This window comes from Danio aesculapii, chromosome 19, assembly GCF_903798145.1.
Source record: "Danio aesculapii chromosome 19, fDanAes4.1, whole genome shotgun sequence".
Taxonomy (NCBI): Eukaryota; Metazoa; Chordata; class Actinopteri; order Cypriniformes; family Danionidae; genus Danio; species Danio aesculapii.
The window spans coordinates 13,681,605-13,706,970 of NC_079453.1; the positions used below are offsets into that span (position 1 = coordinate 13,681,605).

The 25,366-nt window shown below is 35.1% G+C and overlaps 1 protein-coding gene across 1 annotated transcript; it reads left to right on the forward strand.

Moving 5' to 3' along the window:
- Positions 1-646: 646 nt before the first annotated feature.
- kdf1b (keratinocyte differentiation factor 1b) lies at positions 647-13,757 on the forward strand. The gene is made up of 4 exons (XM_056480036.1): positions 647-879; positions 1,928-2,863; positions 5,577-5,645; positions 13,321-13,757. Exons 2-4 carry the CDS (start codon positions 2,005-2,007, stop codon positions 13,398-13,400), a joined length of 1,008 nt encoding a protein of 335 aa, XP_056336011.1. The 5' UTR covers positions 647-879; positions 1,928-2,004; the 3' UTR covers positions 13,401-13,757.
- Positions 13,758-25,366: the final 11,609 nt, after the last annotated feature.

Below are 25,366 nucleotides of genomic sequence, written 5' to 3' on the forward strand. Positions count from 1 at the left end.
GTATTTGTAAATTTATAAACTGAAATCCTATGAGCAGCCAATAACTATCAAAGTCCAACATTGCTCAATCAAAGTGCTAATGTTATGAAGGTATACTTGCATGTGATTTCAGATCTAATATTGAAAGTACCATGGTAAATGGGGAGCGTGTCAATTTATCCCTGAATGTGGGCTAATATAAAACCAACTTTACCTCCGTTGTTACACTAGTAATGGTATGCTTAAGAAATCGGACGTGGCAATGCATGCAAATCATTTGACCTTCAATGCTTTTATTTCACAGATGTAGAAGTTTGTCATATATATGCAATGTTGCAAAAACGGCCGTTTTTTTTAAACATTTGAATTACAAAGATGTACGTGTTCAAATAAGCTGTTTTATTATTCCTATATAAAGAATTTATTTTCTGCTGATTTTATGAAACACTGACGCCATCTGTTGGTCTCAACTTTATGCTTTCACTGTCCATCTTGTATGAAAATCTAGATAAATGAACAAACGTATTATATTACATAATTGTTTAAAAATATTTAACTTTAATTCAGCCCTACCTTGGTTGCAACGTTTTCAGATGTGAATAAAAGGGTTATAGACTTTGCAAATTACGTCACCAGTATCCATATCCTGGTGTACCTGTTAAATCAGGTAGCTTACGAGATCTACCTGTGGGTTCATGGAAAGAGGTACGACACGCATTAAGGGCAGTCGGCTTGCTTTCGGTTTAATTTATTTGTCGAAGTTTGAGGACGGCTGGTTAAAAAAAATCTGTAGGGTACATTCGTGGGCCAAGATTAACACCAGGTTGAACAACCTTTTTGAGCTGTCCGGACTTCCGGAAGAGATTCGTGAGACAGACCGCGACATTTCCCCCATATGGTGTGAGTAAAACGTTTAACAACAACAAAGTTTGTTCTTTTTTTAGTTAATTTTGCTCCTTATGTTTTGCTGTGTTTGACGTTTTTCCGCTTTACCAAAAGCCACATATCTGTTTTTGACTTCTAGAAAAAACAACGGCATGTTTGTTTGTGGACAGTGTGAACTTTGAAGCTTTTCTGAAATTGTAAATAATCACTGGCTTCTATTAAACAGATATTAAAGTGCGCATTTGTTATTTCCTCTCTATCCCATGATTAGTTTTTACCTGTAGATTAATAGGTAATTTGGAAAGTTTATGTACTTTTTAAAGCTGCAGAAGTAGACAATGATATTGTTTCAAAATGAACGTTTACCGGTAACGTTATTTCCTTGTTCTTGCACAAGTTGCAGATGTGATTCACTTTTTAAATATGTTAAATAAAGCATTATATATTTATGAGTAGGCTATGTGTTGTGGTAAAATGTATATATTTTGAGGTTTCTTGTCTCTCATTGTCATCTGCCTTTAAATATAGAAGAAAAAAATTGATAGGGCAATAGTACACTAAATACATTTTCATTTAGTTTGTTGTAAAAAAACCCATAGTCAGTAGCAGAGTTTGTGAAGTGCAGTGATATCACAAGATTTACACTGTTTTCTTTTATTTATTTATTTTTTATTGTAGAGTGTATTTCTAACATACCACATTAATGTTAAATGTGCCAATGTTTTTAAGCTACTAAAGTATGTTAAGGTAAAATCTGTTACTGTGTTAGTGTAATGTTGATGGTATTGCGGAAGACCTGAATAACATATAGCATATTAAATATAAGTTATTTTATTTGATTTACAGTTTCTAGGTGCTTATGGTATTGAGGTACATTTTTACTTTCATTATCTTATTAACATTGACAACAGCCAAGAAAGCAAACACAAAACAATCTTTAAACTGGTTTGTTTACATCTCTAAGGGAATTTCACTGCAGTTTTACTGATATTGACTGAAAGTGTAAGGTAAAACCTTCATCCCTTCCCAGTTTTCCCCTATTATGTCTTTTTGTCTTTAACAGACCCTGAGGGCTCAGTTTAGCATCAGGTAACCAACAAAGCAGACAACAGAGGGCGGTCTGGGTCGAGTGTTGTCCCTATGGAGAACAACCCGTCCTGGACCAGTGGTCCCATTGATGAAGGGCCATACCAAGAGCGCTCTGTCGACCCTGTCGAGATTGAGATCCAAAGTTATGGAGTACGACACAAAGTTAACAAGGATGCCAATGGAAATACAACTGGGCCAGAGACTGTAAGCTTTCTCCCTGCTAAAGAGGAGCATGTTTCTGGGTCATGTATGTGTGGACCTTGCGCTACTGTGGGTAGCTGCAGGAAGCTTTTTTGTAGTGTGTTGACTTGTGGATTGTACCGCATATGCCGACGTTTGCCTTGCCTCGTTACGAATGAAAGCGCAGCGGTCAATACGCAGACAGAGATCCAGCCAACCTCTTCACAGGTTCAGGAGAGCTTCTATCCCGACATCCGCATTGGGGGGGTCAAGGTTGACATATCTGTGATTGAAGATGATGATGGGTTTGATTCTGTTTCCCCTTCTACGTTTGAAATGAATAGTTTGAACTACAAGAGTGAGTTACTGAAAGATGATTTAGTCAATGGTAAAAAGATGGAAGATGTGGATCAACTCATCACCCAGAAACTTATGGAGGTCTTCTCTGAGTTTGAGATCAACGAGTTGGCCAAGTGCACCACAGACTCCATGTTTCTGCAGCGGTCCCGGGAAATCAGTCAGCTGATCTCAGATATTGTGCAGGAGCACAACATGGAGGAGAAGGAAGCCGAGTGCAGGCTGGTTCGAGAGATTATTCGCATAAGTACACGGAAAAGTAAGAAGAGGCCCCAAATCAAACAGCCGGAATTGCAGCGGGACAGTGGCAATGACACCTGGAACAGTAAAGGCATGAGCCAGAAGAGCAGCTTCAATTCCATGAGTGGTCAAAGTGAGTGCAAATAACATTTCCATTTCCGTTAAAAAGATATCTAATGTAAAATATGACTAGTTGCATCCCAAATGACACACTATGCACTTATATTGATTATGGTTGTTCTAAATGGAATGTTTATGTTTTTGCTTTTGTTTATGTTTTTACTAACTGGGAATTCTAACTTTCCAGTTGACATTTAACTGTTGCCAAATTAGTGAAATGTTCTTTAGTTGAAATCAAACTACCAAATAGTACCTGTCATAGTACAACTGCATTCACTATCAGGAGGTGGAATAACCATCTCTGTAATTGAAATTTGCTTGCATGACCCCAAATAAATAACGAAATTCAGTTTTAGTTCCCAAAACCTCTTCCCGTTCTGTTATGCGAGCAAAGTTGCGATCATTGAGTGCATGGTGTTCAACATTCCACACTTATTTTTATTGGTTGAAAAATAGGGGTGTGAGCCTACACTGGTATCATGGTTGGGATCAGTTATTATAATTACAAATACATATCATGGGGCTGCACGGTGGCGCAGTTGGTAGCACTTTTGCCTCACAGCAAGAAGGTCGCTGGTTCGAACCTCAGCTGGGTGAGTTGGCATGTTCTCACTGTGTTCGCGTGGGTTTCCTCCAGGTGCTCCGTGTTCCCACAGTCCAAAGACATGTGGTATGGGTGAATTGGGTAGGATAAATTGTCCAAAGTGTATGTGTGTAAATGAGTGTGTATAGATATTTCCCAATGATGGGTTTCAGCTGGAAGGGATTCTGCTGCGTAAAACGTGCTGGATAAGTTGGCGGTTCATTCCGCAGTGGCAACCCCAGATTAATAAAGGGACTAAGCTGAAAAGAAAATGAATGAATGAATAAAATACAGATGATTGCATCTTCAGCATTGTGTTCCTTTGCTCTGTGAAGGGGAGAGATGAAGTTTTATTTACAGCATGTTGGGGGATATTGGATTCTACTGTTCCAACAATGTCAGTGGAAGAATGTCCCAGCAAACTCAAAAGCAGTGAAATGTGCCCAGATGATGTAGGCTCTTAAAAATAGCATTTTTATTACTTGCACATGCATCTTGCCTTCCTCACCATTGTATAATACCCACGGTCCTCACCATAGTATGCTACCACAAGGGACGTCAGAAAACTGTCAGTACATTATTATATATAACTGGTTATGGTCTGTTTCTAAACCGATAATTAATTTCGACACCTCTATTGAATCAGTAAATTTTCTTTAGTTTTGTCTTTACATTTTCAGTATGAAGTCACTATTCTACAAAATGCTGTAGACCAGTGCATAAGTATGCGATTTGGCAATCACATACAGTTTGTATTATGAATGAAATTCTAATGTACAGTATCTACCATGTTTTCACTGCAACGATGTCAGTTGTCTCTAGTCATGCTATTCACAAATTCTCTCTTCCAGACTTGTGATATTTAGCTGAAAGTCAATCATCTGCTTACTTATTGCCTATTGTTTAATACTATGACTTTAGATATACTTTTAAATTATTTTTTTACTTACTATATAGATGGAAAGTACAGTATGCCTAAATATTGGAAACATGTTTAAGAATTCCACATAAAGTGATGTTTCTAATTGGCAGAAAGCATAACGCTTGACACAGGAAAATAAACTTTATGCAGTAATTTGCTTATTTATTCATTCATCGTTCGCCTTAGTCTCTGATTTATCAGAGGTCACCACAGCGGAATGAAGTGCCAACTACTTTGGCATTTTTTTTACACAGCAGATGTCCTTTCAGCTGCAACCCAATACTGGGAAACACCCATAAACACTCCACACATACACTACAGCCAATTTAGCTTATTCAATTCACCTATGCTGCATGTCATTGGACTGTGGGGAAAACTAGAACACCCGGAGGAAACCCACGTGAACGCATGCGAACTCCACACAGAAATGTCAACTGGCCCAGCAAAGACTCGAACCAGCAACGTTCTTGCTGTGAGGCAGCAGTGCTAACTGTTTGATGATGAATGATGAAATAACCCTTAAAAGATGTCTAATAAATGTCTAAACATAGTTGTCTTGGCTGAAACAAGGCTCAATTCTTATAGATGTCTATTAGACTTTCACTGACAAACCAAGTTTAGCCTTGTTTTAGCCAAGCTGTCTATGTTTAGATGTATATTAAACACATTATTGTTTGTTGGTAAAAGTGCACTTTAAATACTCAGAAGATACACTTATTTACCATGCTCAACTGTTTGCTGATGAATGATGAAATAACCCTATAAAGTTCATACGCTAGACGGCAGAGTCCATAGTGCATTTACTGTAATACACAACTTACCTCTCAGCACACTATTTGTTTCTATAGTAACTATATTCTAATGGAAGCTGCAGTCACTGCATTCATCTGTGATTGACATTTCACAGTTTCTCTCTATTTCTCTAATTTTTCTCTCCTTTTATAATTAGAAGTGCAACCTTTTGGTATATGTTAATACACCCTCAGTTAGCCTATCCAAACCTGTGTGACAATATTTTTTTAGTGAAACACAAAAGGCTTGTTTTATGCTATTAAAGGTGAATGATATTGCTGATTCCAAGCTTTCAATCTGTGTCATGAGTTCTTGAGAAATATTTATTTTCTATATTTGGATCGTGACTAAACCTGAAAATAACTTCTTGTCGTCTGTTGAACATGGTAACTTTCAAAAGTAAATAAGCCTTTTTTATTTTCATCTTAGATTTGCAGATTTCTTTGGAGAGGTCTGATGACATAGAAGCCAGGAAATTTCGCAACAACAGTAACCAGTGTAAGTATCAACTATTGATTTAGCAATAATAAAAACACGCTAAACACAAAATGCAAATGATAATGACTCTAGGAAAAATATTTATAATCCATTTTACCTTTCAAAAAACAAACAGAAAAAAACTAAAGTTTATAAGTATTTATTATAAATAAATATAAGTTATAAATTATAAGTTATAAATAAATTATAAATATAAGTATTTATTATAATTAGTATTTATTATATTATGTATTTAGAAGAAATGTTGACTTTTAATTACATATTGAATTAATTAAAGACACTTCTAATGTTACAGATAATTTTTTTCTATTTGAAAATGCTGCTCTTTTGAACCTTTTAAGAAAGAAAAGTTAAAGTATTGTTTCCACAAAGACTTTGGTATTAAGATCATGAGACTGAAGAATGAAATAACGACTGCTTGAAGGTTGTAAAATAACAGAAATAAATTGAATTTTAAAACGTATTCAAATTAGGGTTGCTCAATATATCATTTTAGCATTGATATCGCAACATGTGAATTCGCAATAGTCGCTTCACAGGACGTGATTCAGGATTGTAGTTAACCAGGTGCAACAGTTCAGAACACACAGAGATTTTTTGAGTCTGAAGTGAAAGTAAGTTTGAAGTGAAACTTTCATAATGTGAAAGTTGATCAATTGCATGTGTTTTTACCTATGATGACAGTCTACTTTTGTAAGCTGTTTGGACAGAACTGTGTGTAGGTATAGTGTGTCCACAGTCATACTGGAGTGATGAAAACAATAAGTCTCTCTCTCTCTCTCTCTCTCTTTTTTATTTATTTATTTATTTATTTTTTCATGACGTTAAAATAGGATCCAAAACCCTGCCATTTTGAGGCCCACCGCAATGTGATGTTGGAGTGCAGTTTTCCAACCCACCTAATTGATTGACAGCTGCGTATTAACATGTCTCTGTAGTAACGCGTAAAATCATATCAACAAGACAGGACGTGCGCAAAGCAACTGGGATTAAAAGATCTGTTCAGCTCTCTGTGATCATCAATCATCACCAAATGTGATCAAGAATGAGTTTTACAAGGTTAAAACGGTTTTTAAAACTAAAGTTAGTAATGAATTACAGCAATTTTACCATCTTTATCACCAAAACCGCATGTCAGTAAAATTATTAAAGAAGATGCTTCAATCCCAGTTTGTGGACGTTAAATCAGGTTTATTTTGTACGTTAACATAACGGATGTCCATACAGCAGGAGATATTAACATGTATCCTGTCACATTTGTCATGCAAAAGCAGTGCAAAGTTAAATGCACGTGCTGTGTGTGCGTGAACTTTGTAACGACATTGTTTGTGACTCATCATTGCAGAATTAACTTCACAACAAATACATCAAATATTGATTGGGAAAGTTCTTACTGTAGTATTTCTCACAAATGTTACAAGAGATCTGCTTCCTTCATGTCTGTCACTGTGCTGTTTATCTAACGCAGCCGGAGACACACTGACAAGCACATGGGAACGGTGCATGGGAGAACTAGCATTAAAGGCACAGGCAACAGAGACAGCGATATTGTGTTTAGAGCAGAAAATTCCAATATTCTGAAAGGTTTAATAAATAATCTGATGGATGTTGTGAGCTGAAACTTTACAGATACATTCTGGAGACACGAAAGACTTAAATCTTGAAAAAGGGGTAAAATAGCTGCCCTTTAAGGCCTGTGACTGTGTAAACATTCTAAGCAAGTTTAAAGCATTTGGCCACAAGGAATTATTACATTTTTAGTTTAACAAACATTAATTGTATTTAATCATTTATACAATGAAGGCTATGCAGCTTTTTTGATTTGTCTGCACCTAAATACTGATAGCTTTCTTCATTTGTATATTTGTTTTACTGTGTTTTTCTATGCTTGTAATTTGTTTATTATATTTTGTGCGGATTCACTCCCCTACAAAATCACCCAATTTAATCCAAAATTATCAGTTCTTTCCAAATAGAACTATTTAAGTCATGAAGTATTGCAATATAAATCACAGAAATTCTAAATATAGCAATATACAGTTGAAGTCAGAATTATTAGCCCCCGTTTATTTTTTCCCCTATTTCTGTAAAAAAAAATTTCAACACATTTCTAAACATAATAGTTTTAATAACTCATTTCTAATAACTGATTTATTTTATCTTTGCCATGATGACAGTAAATAATATTTGACTAGATATTTTTCAAGACACTTCTATACAGCTTAAAGTGACATTTAAAGGCTTAACTAGGTTAATTAGGTTAACTAGGCAGGTTAGGATAATTAGGCAAGGTATTGTATAATGATAATATGTTCTGTAGACTATCGAAAAAATATATAGCTTAAATGGGCTAATAATTTTAACAAATAATTTGTAAACAAATAAGACTTTCTCTGGAAGAAAAAATATTAGAAGACATACTGTGAAAATTTCCTTGCTTTGGGAAATATTTAAAAAAAGAAAAGAATTTCAAAGGGGGGCTAACAATTGTGCAATTATGTATATATATGTGTGTGTATGTATGTTATGTGTAAACAATTTTTTTATATAACAAATTTAAATTAGAATTTATTTACTAAATTCAAATAATATAGTGTAAATTGAAATAAAATATAATATAAATATAGGTTACAAAACAAAACAAAACCTTTTTTATGCACAATATACAGTTTCTTATTTCTTTCTTTTGTTTTTTGTGGTGAAATTTCATCTGAGCTTTCATGAGATTCGCCCAGAGTTTGTTTTGCATAAACTAAGAGAGGACCTTAACTTAACCTCAAACTAGCAAGCAGCTAGAGCTGGTTCTGGACATTAGCGTAGCAGTGCTGTTTGCCGCTCCCTGCATGTATTAAAGGCTGTTGAGAGGCTTCGTGAGCTTCGGAAGAATGAGAGGGGTGTGTGGCGGGTTTCTCTCTCATGAGTTTGAGGGGCTTGTGATGTAACCAACCACATTGACACAAACAATGCCTTCTTGTCTGGAAGCCATCTGATCGGTTACACTACTCTGAATTTGAATGTCTCTCTTTTCCTCATCAGTGCTGATTTCTCCCTCCCATTCTGTTTGCTTAATGTTGTTTTCATGCTCTGCGATGTTGGCAAGCAACAGTTGGATTTTATTGTTTTTGTCTTGATGCCATTATAGAAACATTTGCAGGAGAATAACAGCATTTTGTATGTCATTGGGAGAGCCACTTTTGTTATTTAAGCATTAACTAATGTAACGTATGTCATGTTTTATGCACCATTAGTTTTCTTCCCTGTTTGCCAGACACGGTAATAATCACATAATCACAGTCACCTTCAAAAATACACCCACAGGCTTTATGCTTATGTGCTTTTAAAACTAAGAAGCCATGTAAATGTGCTCTTCACATGAGAAATGAGATGCAAATGCAGTGAGAAGTAAGTTTATTCACACGCGGGGGGTTTTCTGTCAGGTCAACATGTGAGACATTGTGTGCTTTAGCATACAGAAGTAATATACTTCAGTGGAGTTTTTCTGTTTTTAGCCATGTTAATTAAATTAATATATTTTTATATGTATATCAAAGTTGCCAAGAATGAATATCTACATATACAGTTGAAGTCAAAATGATAAGCCCTCCTGTGATTTTATTTATTTATTTTTCTTTCTTTTTTAAATATTTCCCAATTTATGTTTAACACAGCAAGGAAATTTTCACAGTATTTCCTATATTTTTTTCTTTTAGAGAAATACTGATTTGTTTTATTTCAGCTAGAATAAAAGCAGTTTTAAGGTCAATATTATTGGCCCCTTTAAGCAATATTTTTTTCAGATTATTTACAGAACAAACCATTGTTATACAATGATTTGCCTAATTAACCCACTTCAGCCTTTAAATTGCTCTTTTAGGCTGAATACTTAATGAATATCTAGTAAAATGTTATGTACTGCCAACATGGCAAAGATAAAATAAATCAGTTATTATAAATTAGTTTTTTAAACTATGTTTTCAAATGTGTTAAACTACTTTCCATTAAACGGAAATTTGGAAGAAAAAAAATACAGGGAGATAATATTTCATAAGGGCTAATAATTCTGACTTCAACTATATAGGCAAAGCTGAATGATAAGTGTCAGTACCTTGAAAAGGCATATCGCAATCCTCCCTTGCTGCAAAAAATCAGCATATGCCGATAATGTAGGTTTTGAATGTGATTTTCTGCTTTAAGCTGTATCTTTGCTGGTCATGTGCTGGTTAGGATTAGCAAAGATCCAGATTAAACCAGCTCATGACATGCAGAAATCAGCTTAAACCAGCAAAGAAACATCTAAACCTACATTACCAGCATATGATGTTTTTTCAGCAGGGTCAAACACCATTACTTCCTTGTTTTCATGTAAATCCCATAAGTGTATAATTAGAAATAAAACACCAACTCTGATGATCCACACAGAATCATTATTGTTTCCGCAGTGTTTTATTGTGACATCTTTTCTAGTTAAATTTAAGTTTGTATTATACTTAAGGCTGGTTTATATGTGACCCACGGTGCCTGCCTCGTGCATAGCTGTGCATTTATACTTCTGCATGCTGTTTGTGTTGCTCTGCAATAACACTTCCGAAACACTAGCTGGCAGTAGGTTTTTATGTGTTGAGTTTTTTCACGGGTGTTTTATTTTGTCTGAACGCTACCTTTAATGTACAAGTAGCTCAAACTCGCTCATTCAGAGGTGGAAACCAGCGGACGTGCAACAACTTTAATCATAAGGTAAACTCAAAACTTCCATCTGGAGCTTCTTCACGGGACTCCAAACTTATAAACACTCGCTCCATCGGGCTCGTGGCTCTCATCACCACCCACATTCATCACAGCTACCGAGCCAATCAATCAGAGAGGTTGCACTATGCGTCGTTGTGACGTGTGGTGTGCCTGACGTTGGCGTCAGCCACGGTGAGGACTATGCAACTGCGCTGGAGCATTTGTGTGCACTTAATGAAGTATAAATCAGCCTTTACTATGTACTCAAGCCTCTTATTTTGAAAACAGGACAGGCTTTAAGGAAGAATAAGCCGATCTGTGAAGCAGACAGAGGGCCATATAATACACCCGGCACAATGTGGCGCAAGGAACGACCCAATTGTTGTATGCTAGTTTCAGCTCGGTGCAAGAGTCATTTTGACGTTTTGCGCCACGCTGTTTAAATGGCAAATGCATTTGCACTCATATGTTGCGTCCATAGGCGTTCTGATATAAAAAAGAAGGCATGTTGAGGTGCATTGCTGGCGCGTTGCTATTTTGAGGAACTTAAATAGACTGTTCAATAGAAGGTCTATAGTCCAGCGTGTTAGTTGTGAGTATTGCTTAATACACACAGGATGTACAGCAATACGCAAATATCTTTACAAATGAAAAAGAATTTAAAAATATTTTTAAATTATTATTTTCTAGCCTACATAAATATTAAAACCATACTCTCATTCCTTCATCTTAGGGGCTTTTTCAGTTTATTCATAACAATTTGCTTTTGTATAATGTTATCATTATTAGCAGTATTATTCATTATATGCATATTTATATTTGTTTTATTAAAAACAAGCTTAGATTTGCCCACCTGTCAGGTTTTAGACAATATGGGTCACAGTATGTGTATTTGGATATAACTTTTTGATCGCACTTCTTTATTATTGTTTATTTATTCGTTTTCTGGAAATTAGAACTGAATTTATAAAATAGTTTTGAAACAAATCTTTGCGCTTAACAAACAAAATTAACTCTGTATAGGTTAATGGATATCTGTGCGTACAACACGTTTCCCTATCCACGAGAGTGAAGGCAAAAGTAAACAATGAGGAGGCCCATCTCTCATTCTCGTGCTGTAGATGCTCTGTTTAACTGTTTTCTCTCTAGTGAAGTGTTCAGTTTTTCCACTTACAAATTCCGCCATGTAAATAGTAAATGCGCTATGGCTCTTAAAGGGAATGGGAGATGCGACTCTGATTGGTTTCTCAAAACACACCCATAACTCAATAAGAGAATAAGCTCAACCCTGTTAGACCATGCGCCACGGCGCAAAGTGGCTTTTTCTGTCTTTAAAATAGCAAAAGTGGATTCCGACACAGCCTTAATGCGTTTGCACCATGCGCTTTGGACTTTGCGCATGGATAGTCAAAATAGAGCCCAGAATTGTAAGTGTCTCCTCAGTTGCTAAGATACTAAATTAAAAGTTTTTTTTTTTTTTTAGATTTGTACATTTTGTTTGTATTATTTCAAGATTTTTAAAAATATTAGCAGTTGGTCATTTTTATTTTAGAAAATAACAATAAAAATAAATACTCTTTATACAATCAATAAAAATACTCTTTTAACTGTTTCTATATAAATACTAACTTTAATATTGGGAGGGGGTAAGTATTTATACATATTTCGCATTGCATGATGTTATGCTATAAAATCATGTGTCTGATTTGATTTACCAATAAGAATCTACGAGAGTCTCAAGAATTTAACGACTCGCAGACAGCAATCATGTTCAATGTGCTATGGGCTATAACTATTTTTCTGCTCTCAAGCAGGCCTTGCCCTATTCAATGCAATTAAGCACACACATTTTTACAGTTAAAATGTAGTTCATAGCTGCTCTATTTTTTAAAAGCCTGTTTGTTGAGCCACATTACATTGTGAAAGATTCTTAAAATGGCACACATTTAGAGAATTGTAATTTTTTTTTTTTTTTTTTTTTATTTATTTATTTTTTACATAACCTGGCTATGACTGGACATTTTTGGGAAAATCATTATTCAGGAATCTAGTATGTGGGATGTCAAAACAAGCTATTTAACCTGATTGTTTTCAGTCAATGCTCTTTTTTTTATTTATTTTTTTTTTTTTATCAAGAATGTTTTGTGTAAGTTTTAAAAGAGTTTTATGTTGAGTTGTATCTATACAGTCTATACAGAACAGATTAAATTGCATATACAGTTGAAGGCATATTTATTGACCTCCTGTGAACTTTTTTATTCTTTTTCAAATGCTTCCTGCCTTTTTTTTTGTAGTATTTCCTACATTGTAAAGTAAATATTTCCCGATTGATGTTTAACAGAGCAGTTTTAAGGTCAATATTATTAGCCCATTTAAACCCCATTTTTACACTGTAAACATTAAAAACTTAAGCTAATTACTTAAGCAACCACATAAATTAATTAGCTTCCACCTATTCTATTACGGTTTTCACTAATAAGTTGGAAGTACAGTACTTCATTCCTTTAGGTGTAAGAAGTTAAAGTAATTTAAGTTGATCCAATGAGGCTTTCTTTCAGTGTATAAATTTTTATTTTCCTTGACTGCATTAAAATAATTTTTTTAACTTTTTAAAACAATTTTAACCTCTTTAGGAATTTTTTTCCCCATTGGTTAATGGCTACAAAACAAATAACTGTTGTCCAATGACTTGCCTACTTAACATAATAACCTAGCTAAGCCTTTAAATAGCACTTTAAGCTGACTACCAACATTTTGTAAAATATTATGTACCATCATCACGTCTAAAACAAAAGAAAATAGCTATTAGAAATTAGTTATTTAAAACTATTATATTTTAAAAATGTGTCCCTTCATTAAACAGCAGGCTAATCATTTTGAGCTGTGCATTCATTTTGTATTAAGTCTTTTTTTTCTTCTTTCTCTCCCTCTCTGTCTCTTTTCCTTACAGCATTCTCTCGGAGTTTCCAGGAAACTGGAGTGCCCATTACATCGGATACACCTTTACTATACAGCCGCATTCAGGCATGAGAATATCCTTTCAGACCGTACATACGTAATTATTTTTAAACGTCCATTTATAATGAATCCATCTCTGTGAAGAATGTATCCTCTGGCTTCCACTGTAGTGAGGATGATTTTGAAGTAAACCCTTAAAAATTGTGAGTTGTTTAGTGCATCTCAAAATGTAGTTGTATTTATGCTTGTTATTCATATTTTTGTCCTTTGTTTTTTTTTTTTTTTTTTTTGAGGATGTGTGAAGTATCTGAATGTTGCAGTCAAGGTGACACATTGACTTTGCTTGACTTGTGAAAAACTGTATGACCTCTTTCTAACCAACATATGAATATATACTGTACACTTAAAAAAATTCTATGCTCAATTAGTCCTGGCAGCATATGTTTTTAGTTCATTGTTTAGTTCATGTATTATTGCCGTCATAGGCCTGATTCTTTCATAATGATTTGACTCTCCACTTTTCTGCCTTTTTAAAGAGTTAGATCATACAAAAATGAAAATTATGTCATTTATTTATGCTTGTCATTTCAGAGTGCTGTGGTTTTCATTATATCATGAAGAATACATTTTTGAAGAATGTAATGGAGGCTGTGATTGTGCAGTGATGTTGTTGTTTGCTGACTACACATGTAAGAAAACAATGTGAGCCTATAGAAGAGGTAATATAGGGCATTATTTTTTCACTGAAGAAAGAAAGGAAGGATTGTGTTCAACAACAGCTATGTTTCCATTGATGCCATCTATTTTTATGCACATTTTGGAATATTGTGTTAAAAATGCTTAATGGAAATGCCCATATGCATAAAAAATTGCCTTAAAGAGCCCATATTATGGGTTTTTGAAAATGCCCTTCCATATAGTGCACGGGTGTCCAAACTCGGTCCTGGAGGGCCGGTGTCCTGCAGATTTTAGCTCCAACTTGCCTCAACACACCTGCACGGATGTTTCTAGAAAGCCTAGTAAGTGCTTGATTAGCTAGCCCAGGTGTGTCTGATTGGGGTTGGAACTAAACTTTGCAGGACACCGGCCCTCCAGGACCGAGCTTGGACATGCCTGATATAGTGTGTAACACAGCTCTAAGTGAAGTGAAATATCCAGCTAATGCTTAAATCTGTAAGTGTACAGTTTTTAAAACTATTGATTCATCTAGAAAAGAGTCGACTCATAGTGCTTCAAACGAGTCGTCTTGATAACGAGTCATTAGGTGTTTCGTGATGACGCGGCTACGAAACACAAGTAGTTGCACGCGCAAACCCGGGAGATTTGAAACCTGCGGCCCCGCCCACTAACAGAAAAAAAGTCACACACACACACACACACACACACACACAGACACCGGTCGAATGAAGTGACGCTGTGCAGATGGATATTATTGACAGTTCACCCAAAGATGAAACCATAGCAATATAGCCTAGCCTTGAGCAGTTCGAGTGCTTCTGGAAACTATGCTTACAAAGAAGACTTCATCGGTTTGTTAAAGGAAGGATCAGTAAAGACTGTCAGAACATGGATCAGTGCATCATGAATCAGTTTCTTCCCCCATTTCACCAGTGTAAGTACGTGCGATTAAAACTGTTGCCTCGTTTACTCTAGCTTGCAAATTATGCATTTAGTTGTGTTTTGTTACTTGTAACCACGTGTACTGTATCAGGTTAACTCTATATATTCTCATATCGCGTGTAAAGCCATGTTGAAAACGCGACGCGTGCCGCTTTGATTACGGATCGTCAGCTGTTTCTACACACATGCATTGGTCAAGTTTCAAAATAGTTCAGCTCAGGTTCGAGGTGAGGTGTCTAAATTGCACCCAGCAAGCTGAACTGGCGCTCTAGGCGTGTTTGTCATGTCCTCGAGGAGGAGTGTGATGTGTGTGTCTCTTCTGAGGACGGTCGTTTGTGTGAGTGTCTCCTCTTAGGAGGTTAATGTGTGTGTGTGTGTGTGTCTCCTCTGAAGAGGAGAAAACGAAAGGGACCCGTTTGTAAAGTGAGGACCGGTGGGGTGTCGTGGTTGAAATCGAAGACCGGAGGGGGGGGGGGGGGGGGGGGGGGGGGATGGGGCGTAATCGCGGATATAACTGAGGACGCGGGTGGTGAGGGAGGTGTCGCCGCCGCGCCTTCTCTATTCTGGACGCGCCGGCCCTGTGTGTGTGAAGAGCAGACTGTGACGGGCTAGGAGATCTCCTCGCCAGTTCTTGGACTTTTTGATCAATAAAATAGTTAGTCGTCAGTATTTTCTAGTCCATCGTCTGTATTTACATTCACCCACTGGCAGCCAAAATCCACTATGAAGCGTGTATGCACTGTGATTACTTTTATATTGTTGATTAGCTGCTGGGCATTTCACTCTGCCTCGCGCTGAAGCCTATCAGTGTCGTCGACCAATAGCAGCAGGCTGTCATCGGTCCAATCAGCGCAGATTAGCTTCGTGCTGAGGAGGGGTTTGGGAACAAATGAATCACTGAACGATTTATATGGGAGTCGCTGAGATAATTAGGTAAAAATAAATGCAGATTATAAGACCATGAAGGTGTTTTTTGACCTTGCATGCATATTAGACTGTTGTTGGAGACCCTTACAACCAAAATATGACCCTATTTCATGTATAATATGGGCTCTTTAAAAAACATGCGCACAACTGAGTAAGAAAAACTTTATTCAATAAGAAACAAATGCACAAACTACAATGGAAACACATTTACCGAATAAATTCCAGCATGCGCATCAAAAAAGTGATTTTGTTTTAACAGTAACAGGATTATTGGACATACCAGCAGACCAACCACATTGTAAGACATCTGAAATGTTGTTTCGGTCATTCTAAAATCCCACAGATCCGTAAAATCTTAAAGCCCGTCATCAAAGGGGTTTAGTGTTATTACTTCCCAAAGAGTGCTTGCACCTCCAAAAGCCACACTTTTCATTGCGTTACATCTTCTGATGTACAAGTAATCAATTATATATTTGAATATATATGGAATAATATAATATTTTTACCACAGCAAATTAAATTTTTCTTTTTAATATTTGCTGCCGATTGTCAGAAAGTGACCATTTTGTTTGATGCAAACGGTGATTTAGTCACAAAACTATTCTATATTCTATTTTTGCACAAGTTTAATTCACACCTTTGGATGGAAACATAGCTAATGTTTATACACTACCAGTCAAAAGTTTGGAGTCAGTTTTTTTTTTTTTTAAGAAAATTATTCTGTTCATCAAGGCGGCATTTTTTAAATGTAAAAAAAAAAAAAAAAATTGTTAAATATTTATTAAAATGATAAATAACTGCTTTCCTATTGTATGTAGTTTCAAATAAAATGATTACTCCAGTCATTATTGCTTTTATCACTACTACCATTAATATTATTATTAATAATAATAATTAGCAGTTTCTGAAGGATCATGTGACTCTGAAGACTGGAGTAATGAAGCTGAAAATTCATCTTTAAAATCACTGGAATAAATTTTTAAATAAATGATAAACTATATTTAAACAGTTATTTTATAGTGCAATAACATTTTACAATTTGTACTGTATTTATGTTTAAATAAAAGCAGCCTTGATGAGCAGGGTAAGCTTATTTTAAAACATTTAAAAATCATATTGACTAAACTTTTGACCAATAGTGTGTGTGTGTGTGTGTGTGTGTATATATATATATATATATATATATATATATATATATATATATATATATATATATATATATATATATATATATATATATATATATATATATATATACTTTTTTTTTTCAGTGAACTATTCCTTTTCTGCCTAGTTGGTGAATGTATTGGCCTATTGTTGGTGCTTCAAAGTTTGCCTGTGTGAAGTTTGTTGGAGCAAACAAAAAGCTTTGAGCCGCAGTGAATGTTGAAGAGTTATGAATAGACCCTTCTATATGCTTATTTAAATCTACATTGAAAAAATATCTGCACTTCACTTTTTCATAAGCAAAATCTAGGATAGCTTTTGATGAATTGTTTGTTTAATATTTATGAATTATGTGTATATTTTAATATTGCAAAAGTAATTTGTTAGCAGGGGGATGTCTGACCCTTAGGATTGCTTTAATGACAATAAAAAAACTTGAATAGATTTCATAATGAATATGCTTCATGTTACAGAGGATGTTTGTTTCAGTCTGTATTTTGCATTTGCATGTGTCTTGATGGAAGAGATTTGACATCATCATGTATGTGTAAATTCATAACCAGCTTAATGGGTAAACCAGAACCAAAGTTTGCTGTTAATTCATTCACCCTCAGGCCATCAAAGATGTATCCTCTAGTCTAGTAGAAGATTTTTAAAAAACATTTTAGTTGCAAACTGTGGTTCTTTGTAGTTTATAAAATCCAAGTCAACTTTTTGAGAGATGGAGAAAAAACATTACCTGACAAAAGTTGCCTATCTAGGTTTTAGGAACAACAAATAACAACTTAACTTCTAGCTGATCATTTGGAATCAGAAGTGGCTTAGGGCCAGATGGAATCTGCTGACGTTTTTTGCTATTTCTGCTGAGAATTTTGGTAAAAATCTGCGGAATTATTTTGGCAGTATCATAACTAAAACCTTAATATGTGAAATAAAAAGTAATACCTTTTAAACTTTTATTTAACATTTAAATTGCAAATCCAATTAAATTCACTTCATTTGGTAAACAAAACAAGCCTTTCATATAATATATATACTAAAAGACAGAAAATATTACTGTACAAACTGCATTGTACTTAAATCAGATGAACATTTTCATATTAGTCAATAATATTACTATAATTAAAAAACGGAATAAATTTAGATTTACTCATTTACTCACATTTTACACATTTTCACATAAGGCAAAGGCCTCTAGATTACCCTTATTTTAGCAAAATAAAATATGATCATGCCTTTTTAATTATTTAATTAGGACAGTAAGGTCTGACTTTGCTGAGAAAAAAAGTCTTGTCACTTAACAGAAATAGAGTATAGAATATAAAGACATGGTGCAGTGGAAAAAGCAAATTACAAAAAGGATTAATAGTGTGTATGACTCCCATGAGCTTGGACGACTGCATTCATACATCTCTGCAATGACTCAAATAACTCGCAGAGTTCATCAAGATTCTTTGGATTCATCTTCAATGCCTCCTCCATCATCTTACACCAAACATGCTTAATAATGTTATGTCTGGTTTCTGGGCTGGCCAATCTTGGAGCAACTTGCTTTGCTTTCAAGAACTTTGATGTGGAGGCTAAAGTATACTGCCGAAGAATTTGCCCTCTCCTGTGGTTTGTAATGTAATGGGCAGCACAAATGTCTTGATACCTCAGGCTGTTGATGTTGCCATCCATTCTGCAGATCTCTTTCAGGCCCCCATACTGAATGTAACCCTAAACCATGATTTGCCTTCACCAATCTTGACTGATATCTGTGATAATCTTGTGTCCATGTGGGCTCCAATAGATCTTCAGTATTTGTGATGATTGGGATGCAGTTCAACAGATGATTCAGCAGAAAAATCTACCTTCTGCCACTTTTCCAAATGATCAACTAGAATTAAAAAAAAACAACAAATAAAAACATTAAAAAGCCGTCTGATGCAGAACTAATTGTCCAATATAAATAGAAGTTTTGGCAGTTTTAATACTGTATTTACTCTTTCCTGACATGTTTAGTAATGGTAATGTAAATGGTAAGGTAATGTAAATATGGTTTATGTTATTGGGTTGTTGATCTGCACTAGTTATTTCATTCTTCAAAATTCTTTTTTGGTATGCATGTAAACATGGTTAGCACATTCAGTTGTAAATGCTTAAGTTGTACACAGCATGCCTTTTATATATCGAAACCATAAATCTCCAAGTAGAGAATACCCGGAAACTGTCAAGCAGAAAGTTATATTTGCTTAAGGAGAAAGGCAAGGGGAATTTGTGCTTCAACAAATACTTGAAACTGATCCTTTGTTTCTCATTTGATATTGCGTTCTTACCAAATAACCTTTTGATTCATTACACTTTCGGTTTTGCCTCAAGGTTAAGTGGCAGTAAAAGTCTCATGTTTGAACACTAAGCAACTGTGCCTTGTAAAGAAATGGAGTAGAATTCCTGAATCCTTCAGGCATTAACTTTGCCTTTTTATCTTCAGTGTGTGCTGTATACAGTTTTCATACACACACACATATATACTTGTTTATGAGGACAAATTTGTTTAATGACTAGGCATAGGTATACCGCGGTTTGGAAAAGTCAAGGTTTTAATACCGCCAAAATTTTCTATAATACTGTTCCTAAGGTATGTGTAATATTTTTTTATTTACATTATTTTTTGTTTTTTAGAACAGCATCTCCAGCAGAAAAGATATCCAAAGATGCCATTTTAAACTGTAAAGAAATCTGACGTGTTTACTGCTCCAAAATATCATATATCTTTCAAAAAATAGAATATATTATTTTCAAAAGGGGAAAAAGTTTTAGTTTTTTTAGTAGTAATGACATGGGTATGAAGTTGGTATGACAATGTTAAGGTGGTTTATGACATACCTTGTGTACTCATAAATCAGATTGCTTAAAATGCATAATTAACATACTTTTAACATTCAAAATTTGCCACAGATCTCCTGTTAGGGTTGGCAGGGTTTCTGCGGGGTCTTAAAAAATCAAAATGTTAGGCCTTAAATAAAAAGTCTTAAGTTTACTGAAATATTGTGTTATAGGTCTTAAATCTTTTTTTAAAGTCTTAATTTTCCTTAGTTCATGTATTGCTAGCTAATCTGGTCAAACAATCACCAACATGGATCTCAATAAAACATTAAACTTTTTATTTAAAAGGGTAATTTTTAACTCTATTCATCATAATGGTTGAATTATTTTCCCTACAATAACATTTGTTTAAAAGTGCTCCATGTATTTACTGCTGAGAGTACCGACCTGGACAGATTGTTGTGGATAGATTTAGTTTATTATTTAAAGCATTTGTTCATTGTTTTTATTTTAAAGAAAGTTTATATTGGAAAAAAGTGTATGGATACAAGTAGAGCTTGCTTGTTTTTACACAATATTTTAAATATTTTGCTAAGAAATATCTAAAATATTAGAATTTTTTATTATTAATTTATTATTGTATTATTAAATGTATTAAATTCTATATTTTTGATAGGGAAAATAAAAATTTCTATCTGGGCCATTTGAAAAAAATCCTTAGCCTGAATGAAATTTTAGACTCATAAAGGGCTAACTTTATGAGTCTAAAATTTCATTTATAATGGTCTTAAAATTAGGCGTAAGGCAATATAAGGGTTTAAGTAAAAAATATATTACTTCTAATATACAAGTATGTATAAAACCATTATTTATCAATTGTGTTTGGCAATATTTCTTTGTTACTTTAGATGGATCAAATAAATGCAGCATTGGCAAGTACAAGAAGCACATTTTTAATTATTTCTTTTTTTTAATATGGTAAAAAACATAGTTGTTTGGCAACATGGATTTGTAATGGTTTACTCTAAGAAGCCAATTCATATTTCAACCATTTGTCAATGTGCTGTTTTCATATGTCATCAGTCTTGAGGTTTACCCTAGCTGTTTATCAAGGTAATTGTCATAAGTTACACAAACTGCTGTTACATTATTTGCAAAGGCATTATAATGTGTTGTGTTAAAGTTTTTCACAGAATTATAGGTAATGTGTTCTGTTTGACTGACAAATGCTGGTTCATGGTAGTCATTTCCACCACGTCATTCATGTGATCGAAACATAAAACTTGTTAGCTATGTATTAAACCAGTGGTTCCCGAAGTTGGGGTCACAAGACAATAGGGGGGTTGGGTGTGATTTTCAAAAACATCATATATGTTATTAAAGTATTAGAAATACAATATTTTATCCATAACCAACAGAAAATAAAAGTAATATTTAATAGTTACATAAAACAACATGCAAATAAAAAGCCATCAGCCTTCAATTATTTTTCCATTGGATTGTGACCCCTGGGGTTATTACGCTAAATTAGTGACACAGCAATAGTGTTAGTTGCAGCAGATTGATTTTACAGCACAATGTTAAGCTTTGACACCTTTACAGCACTCACATACATAAAAAAGGCCATGACTGAACATAGAGACTCCAATTGGTGGTCTCCAAAAGTCAAATAGTGTTGTGCTGTAAACATTAAGTGAGGTTCATCTTAAATGAAACAAATGAATAATGACTATTAAAAAGTATATGGTTCGTAGACTTTTGCACCTTTTTTGTGTTGTCAATAAGCTATTTATATAGTTCCTACTGGTGTGTGTGTACCATTGTGTGCAATATTTCTATGGTTATAACCACCTCCGCGAAAAATTGGGGTCACGCGTCACTGTAATTGTTATTTTTAGGGTCACGAGCTGAAAAGTTTGGCAACCCCTCTATTAAACAAACTAGAAACATGTTAACACAATGCTAATTTGTGCTAACTTTTAGCCACGTTAAATACATGCTAGTAATGCGCTAATTCATATTAGCGTCTTGAAACATATTAAACTATGTTTAATAGGCTTGAAGTGTGCTAGCAACATGCTAATTCATGCTAGTAATGCGCTAATTCAATTCACTGCAGTATTGAAACATTAAACTATGTTAATTGGTTTGAAATGTGCTAGCAAGATGCAAATTCATGCTAGTAATGTGCTAATTCACTTCAGTGTAGTATTGAAACATTAAACTATGTTAATTGGTTTGAAGTGTGCTAGCAAGATGCTAATTCATGCTAGTAATGCGCTAATTCACTTCAGTGTAGTATTGAAACATATTAAATTATGTTGGCTTAAGGTGTGCTAGCAACATGCTAATTCAAACTATCAAGCAGCTAGGACAGTTATGTTATAAATTCATTCATTCCTAATTTTTTTTTAGCTTAGTCCCTTAATTAATTAGGGATCGCCACAGCGGAATGAACTGCCAACTCATTCAGTATATGTTTTACGCAGTGGATGCGCTTCCAGCTGCAACCCTCTGGGAAACACCTATACACTATTTAGCTAATTCAATTCACCTATAGAGCATGTCTTTGGACTGTGGGGGAAACCGGAGCACCCGAAGGAAACCCACGCGAGCACGAGGAGAACATGCAAAGTCCACACAGAAATACCAACTGACCCAGCCGGGCCACTGAATGTTATAAAAAGTTTTTTAAAATGAATTCATTGATTAAAACTGTTAATATGTGGCTTTGTACCGAAAATGAAAGTTTATTCAATAATAGTTCACCTTTAAATCTAAACAGTCTGTGTTTATTTTGGTTTGACCACAATCCATTTAATTTTTCTGAATCTTCATCTACATCCACCGGCTCATAAACCACATCTGCGGGACCTCAGGTAACCTATTTCTGCCTGTATGACCTACCAGCAAAAGTCAATCATTTATGAATCAGTTGGATTCTGTCTGTTGTTGGTACAATAAGAAATAAATCCAGAGATGATTAAGCAGCATCATGCTGTCATTTCATTTGGACATGTTTTCACTTTACACAGACACAGCAGCGACATTCAGTGTAAATACATTCAGTTTAACAACCTTGTTTAATGATACCTCCCGAGGGGGTTTTGGAGTATGTCTGGGGATAAGAAGGTAATTTAAGTGTTTGTGCAATGTACCTATCCAGGATGTTCTATGAATCACAAGGGCTATGATTCATCAATGGTTTACCATCGAAACTACTGAAACTTGACTTACCTGATTCAGGTTCAATAGTTGAATCACATTATGCTTTTGTTTCTTTTTTCTTTGAGGAAAATGATGTATAGGAATAATTTAAGAAGTGATGAACAGTGATGAACAGAAAAATGCACGTGTTTGCTCAGTACATGAGCCTGCAGACATGGTTTTTATGTGTCTCATATCAGTTCTGGTGACAGCAAACAAACAGAACAGGTTTAACAAGCTCAGGTAAGGAATAACAACACTGCTGTCATATTATTGATAAATGGGTGTTAGTGGATCAAGCCGTGATACAACTTTCAGCTTTACCATTTAAAAAGTAACCTTTGGGAATATCAGTTAAGGTTAGATTCTGTAAATGATGATAACGTCAATACTGAAAGGGATAAATAGGTCATCTCTATAATTTATACCTTAAAAGTTCCAAGCCCATTTACATTTCTTTCTTCTGTTTACACTTGTTAACACATATTTAGTTTGTCCTAAAGGTCAAAAATATGATTGTGATTCACACGTGTTTTCAGTTCATTTAGGTGTGTGTATTGCGTTATAGGACCTAGATCTCTGCTCTGTATATTTTTGATGTTGAAAATTCAACAGTTTAACAAAGTGACTCATAGAGAAATGAGTCTGTTAAATTACAGAAGATACTGGCAGTTTATTACAGGGTTTATGTACTGTAATATATAACAACAACCCAGACAGTATAGTATTAAAAATGACTTATGCAATTCAAAAGTATATAAAAAAAAACATGAATCAAAAAATATGTAAAACTGCTAATGAATATTATATGAATATTTTATACAATGCACTTTCGTCGAACCTCTAATATAAAGCAGCTAAATTTAGTTTTAATCCTCAAATATGTTTTGCATGAAGAAACCATTTTATCACAAAATCTGTGAATGTGTAGCTTTTTCCTGATCAGTATGCAGTTTTTCATCAATGTTTAATCGGTGCTGCTTATTTTTTAACTAAATGTTTCATTTGTCTAATGCTAAAAGTACATGCATAGGTTTTAGCAAGACTGTATGTATGGGAGATAAAGCAGCAGGTTCTTATTGTGTATGTGCAGGAGTGTGCAAAATACTGTTTAAATGTTCTCCAGTCATGTTTGACACTTTGTCCTTACAAATACACTCACTGGTCATTTTATTAGGTTCACCTGTCCAATTGCTCGTTAACGCAAATTTCTTATTAACCAATCACATGGCAGCAACTCAATGTGTCTAGGCATGTAGACATGGTCAAGACGGTCTGCTGCAATTCAAACCGAGTATCAGAATGGGGAAAAAAAAGGTAATTTAAGTTACTTTGAACGTAGTATGGTTGTTGGTGCCAGACAGGTATTCAGAGTATTTCAGAAACTGCTGATCTACTGGGATTTTTTTCTAATGGGACCATCTCTAGGGTTTACAGTCAGAAAATGTCAGAAAAAGAGAAAATATCCAGTGAGTGGCAGTTCTGTGGGCGCAAATGCCTTGTTGATACCAGAGGTCAGAGGAGAATGGCGAGACTGGTACAGCAGATAGAAAGGCAACAGTAACTCAAATAACCACTCGTCACAACCGAGGTATGCAGAAGAGCATCTCTGAACGCACAACACAGCGAACCTTGAGGCGGATGGGCTACAGCAGAAGAAGGCCATACTGGTGCCACTCCTGTCAGGTAAGAACAGGAAACTGAGGCTACAGTTTGCACAGCCTCACCAAAATTGGACAGTAAAAGATTGGAAAAATGTTGCCTGCTCTGATGAGTCTTGATTTCTGCTGCGACATTCCGATGGTAGAGTCAGAATTTGGCATCAACAACATGAAAGCATGGATCCGTCCTGCCTTGTATCAACGGTTCAGGCTGGTGGTGGTGGTGTAATGGTGTGGAGGATATTTTCTTGGCTCACTTTGGGCACATTAGTACCAATTGAGCATCATGTCAATGCCACAGCCTGTCTGAGTGTTGCTGCTGACCATGAACATCCCTTTCTGACCACAGTGTACCCATCTTCTGATGGCTATTTCCAGCAGGATAACACACCATGTCATAAAGCATGAATCATCTCAGACTGGTTTCTTGAACATGACAATGAGTTCACTGTACTCAAATGGCCTCCACAATCACCATATCTCAATCCAGTAGAGCACATTTGGGATGTGGTGGAACGGGTGATTCACATCGTGGATGTGCAGCCGACAAATCTGCAGCAACTGCGTGATGCCATCATGTCAATATGGTCCAAAATCTGTGAGGAATATTTCCAGTACCTTGTTAAATCTATGCCATGAAGGATTAAG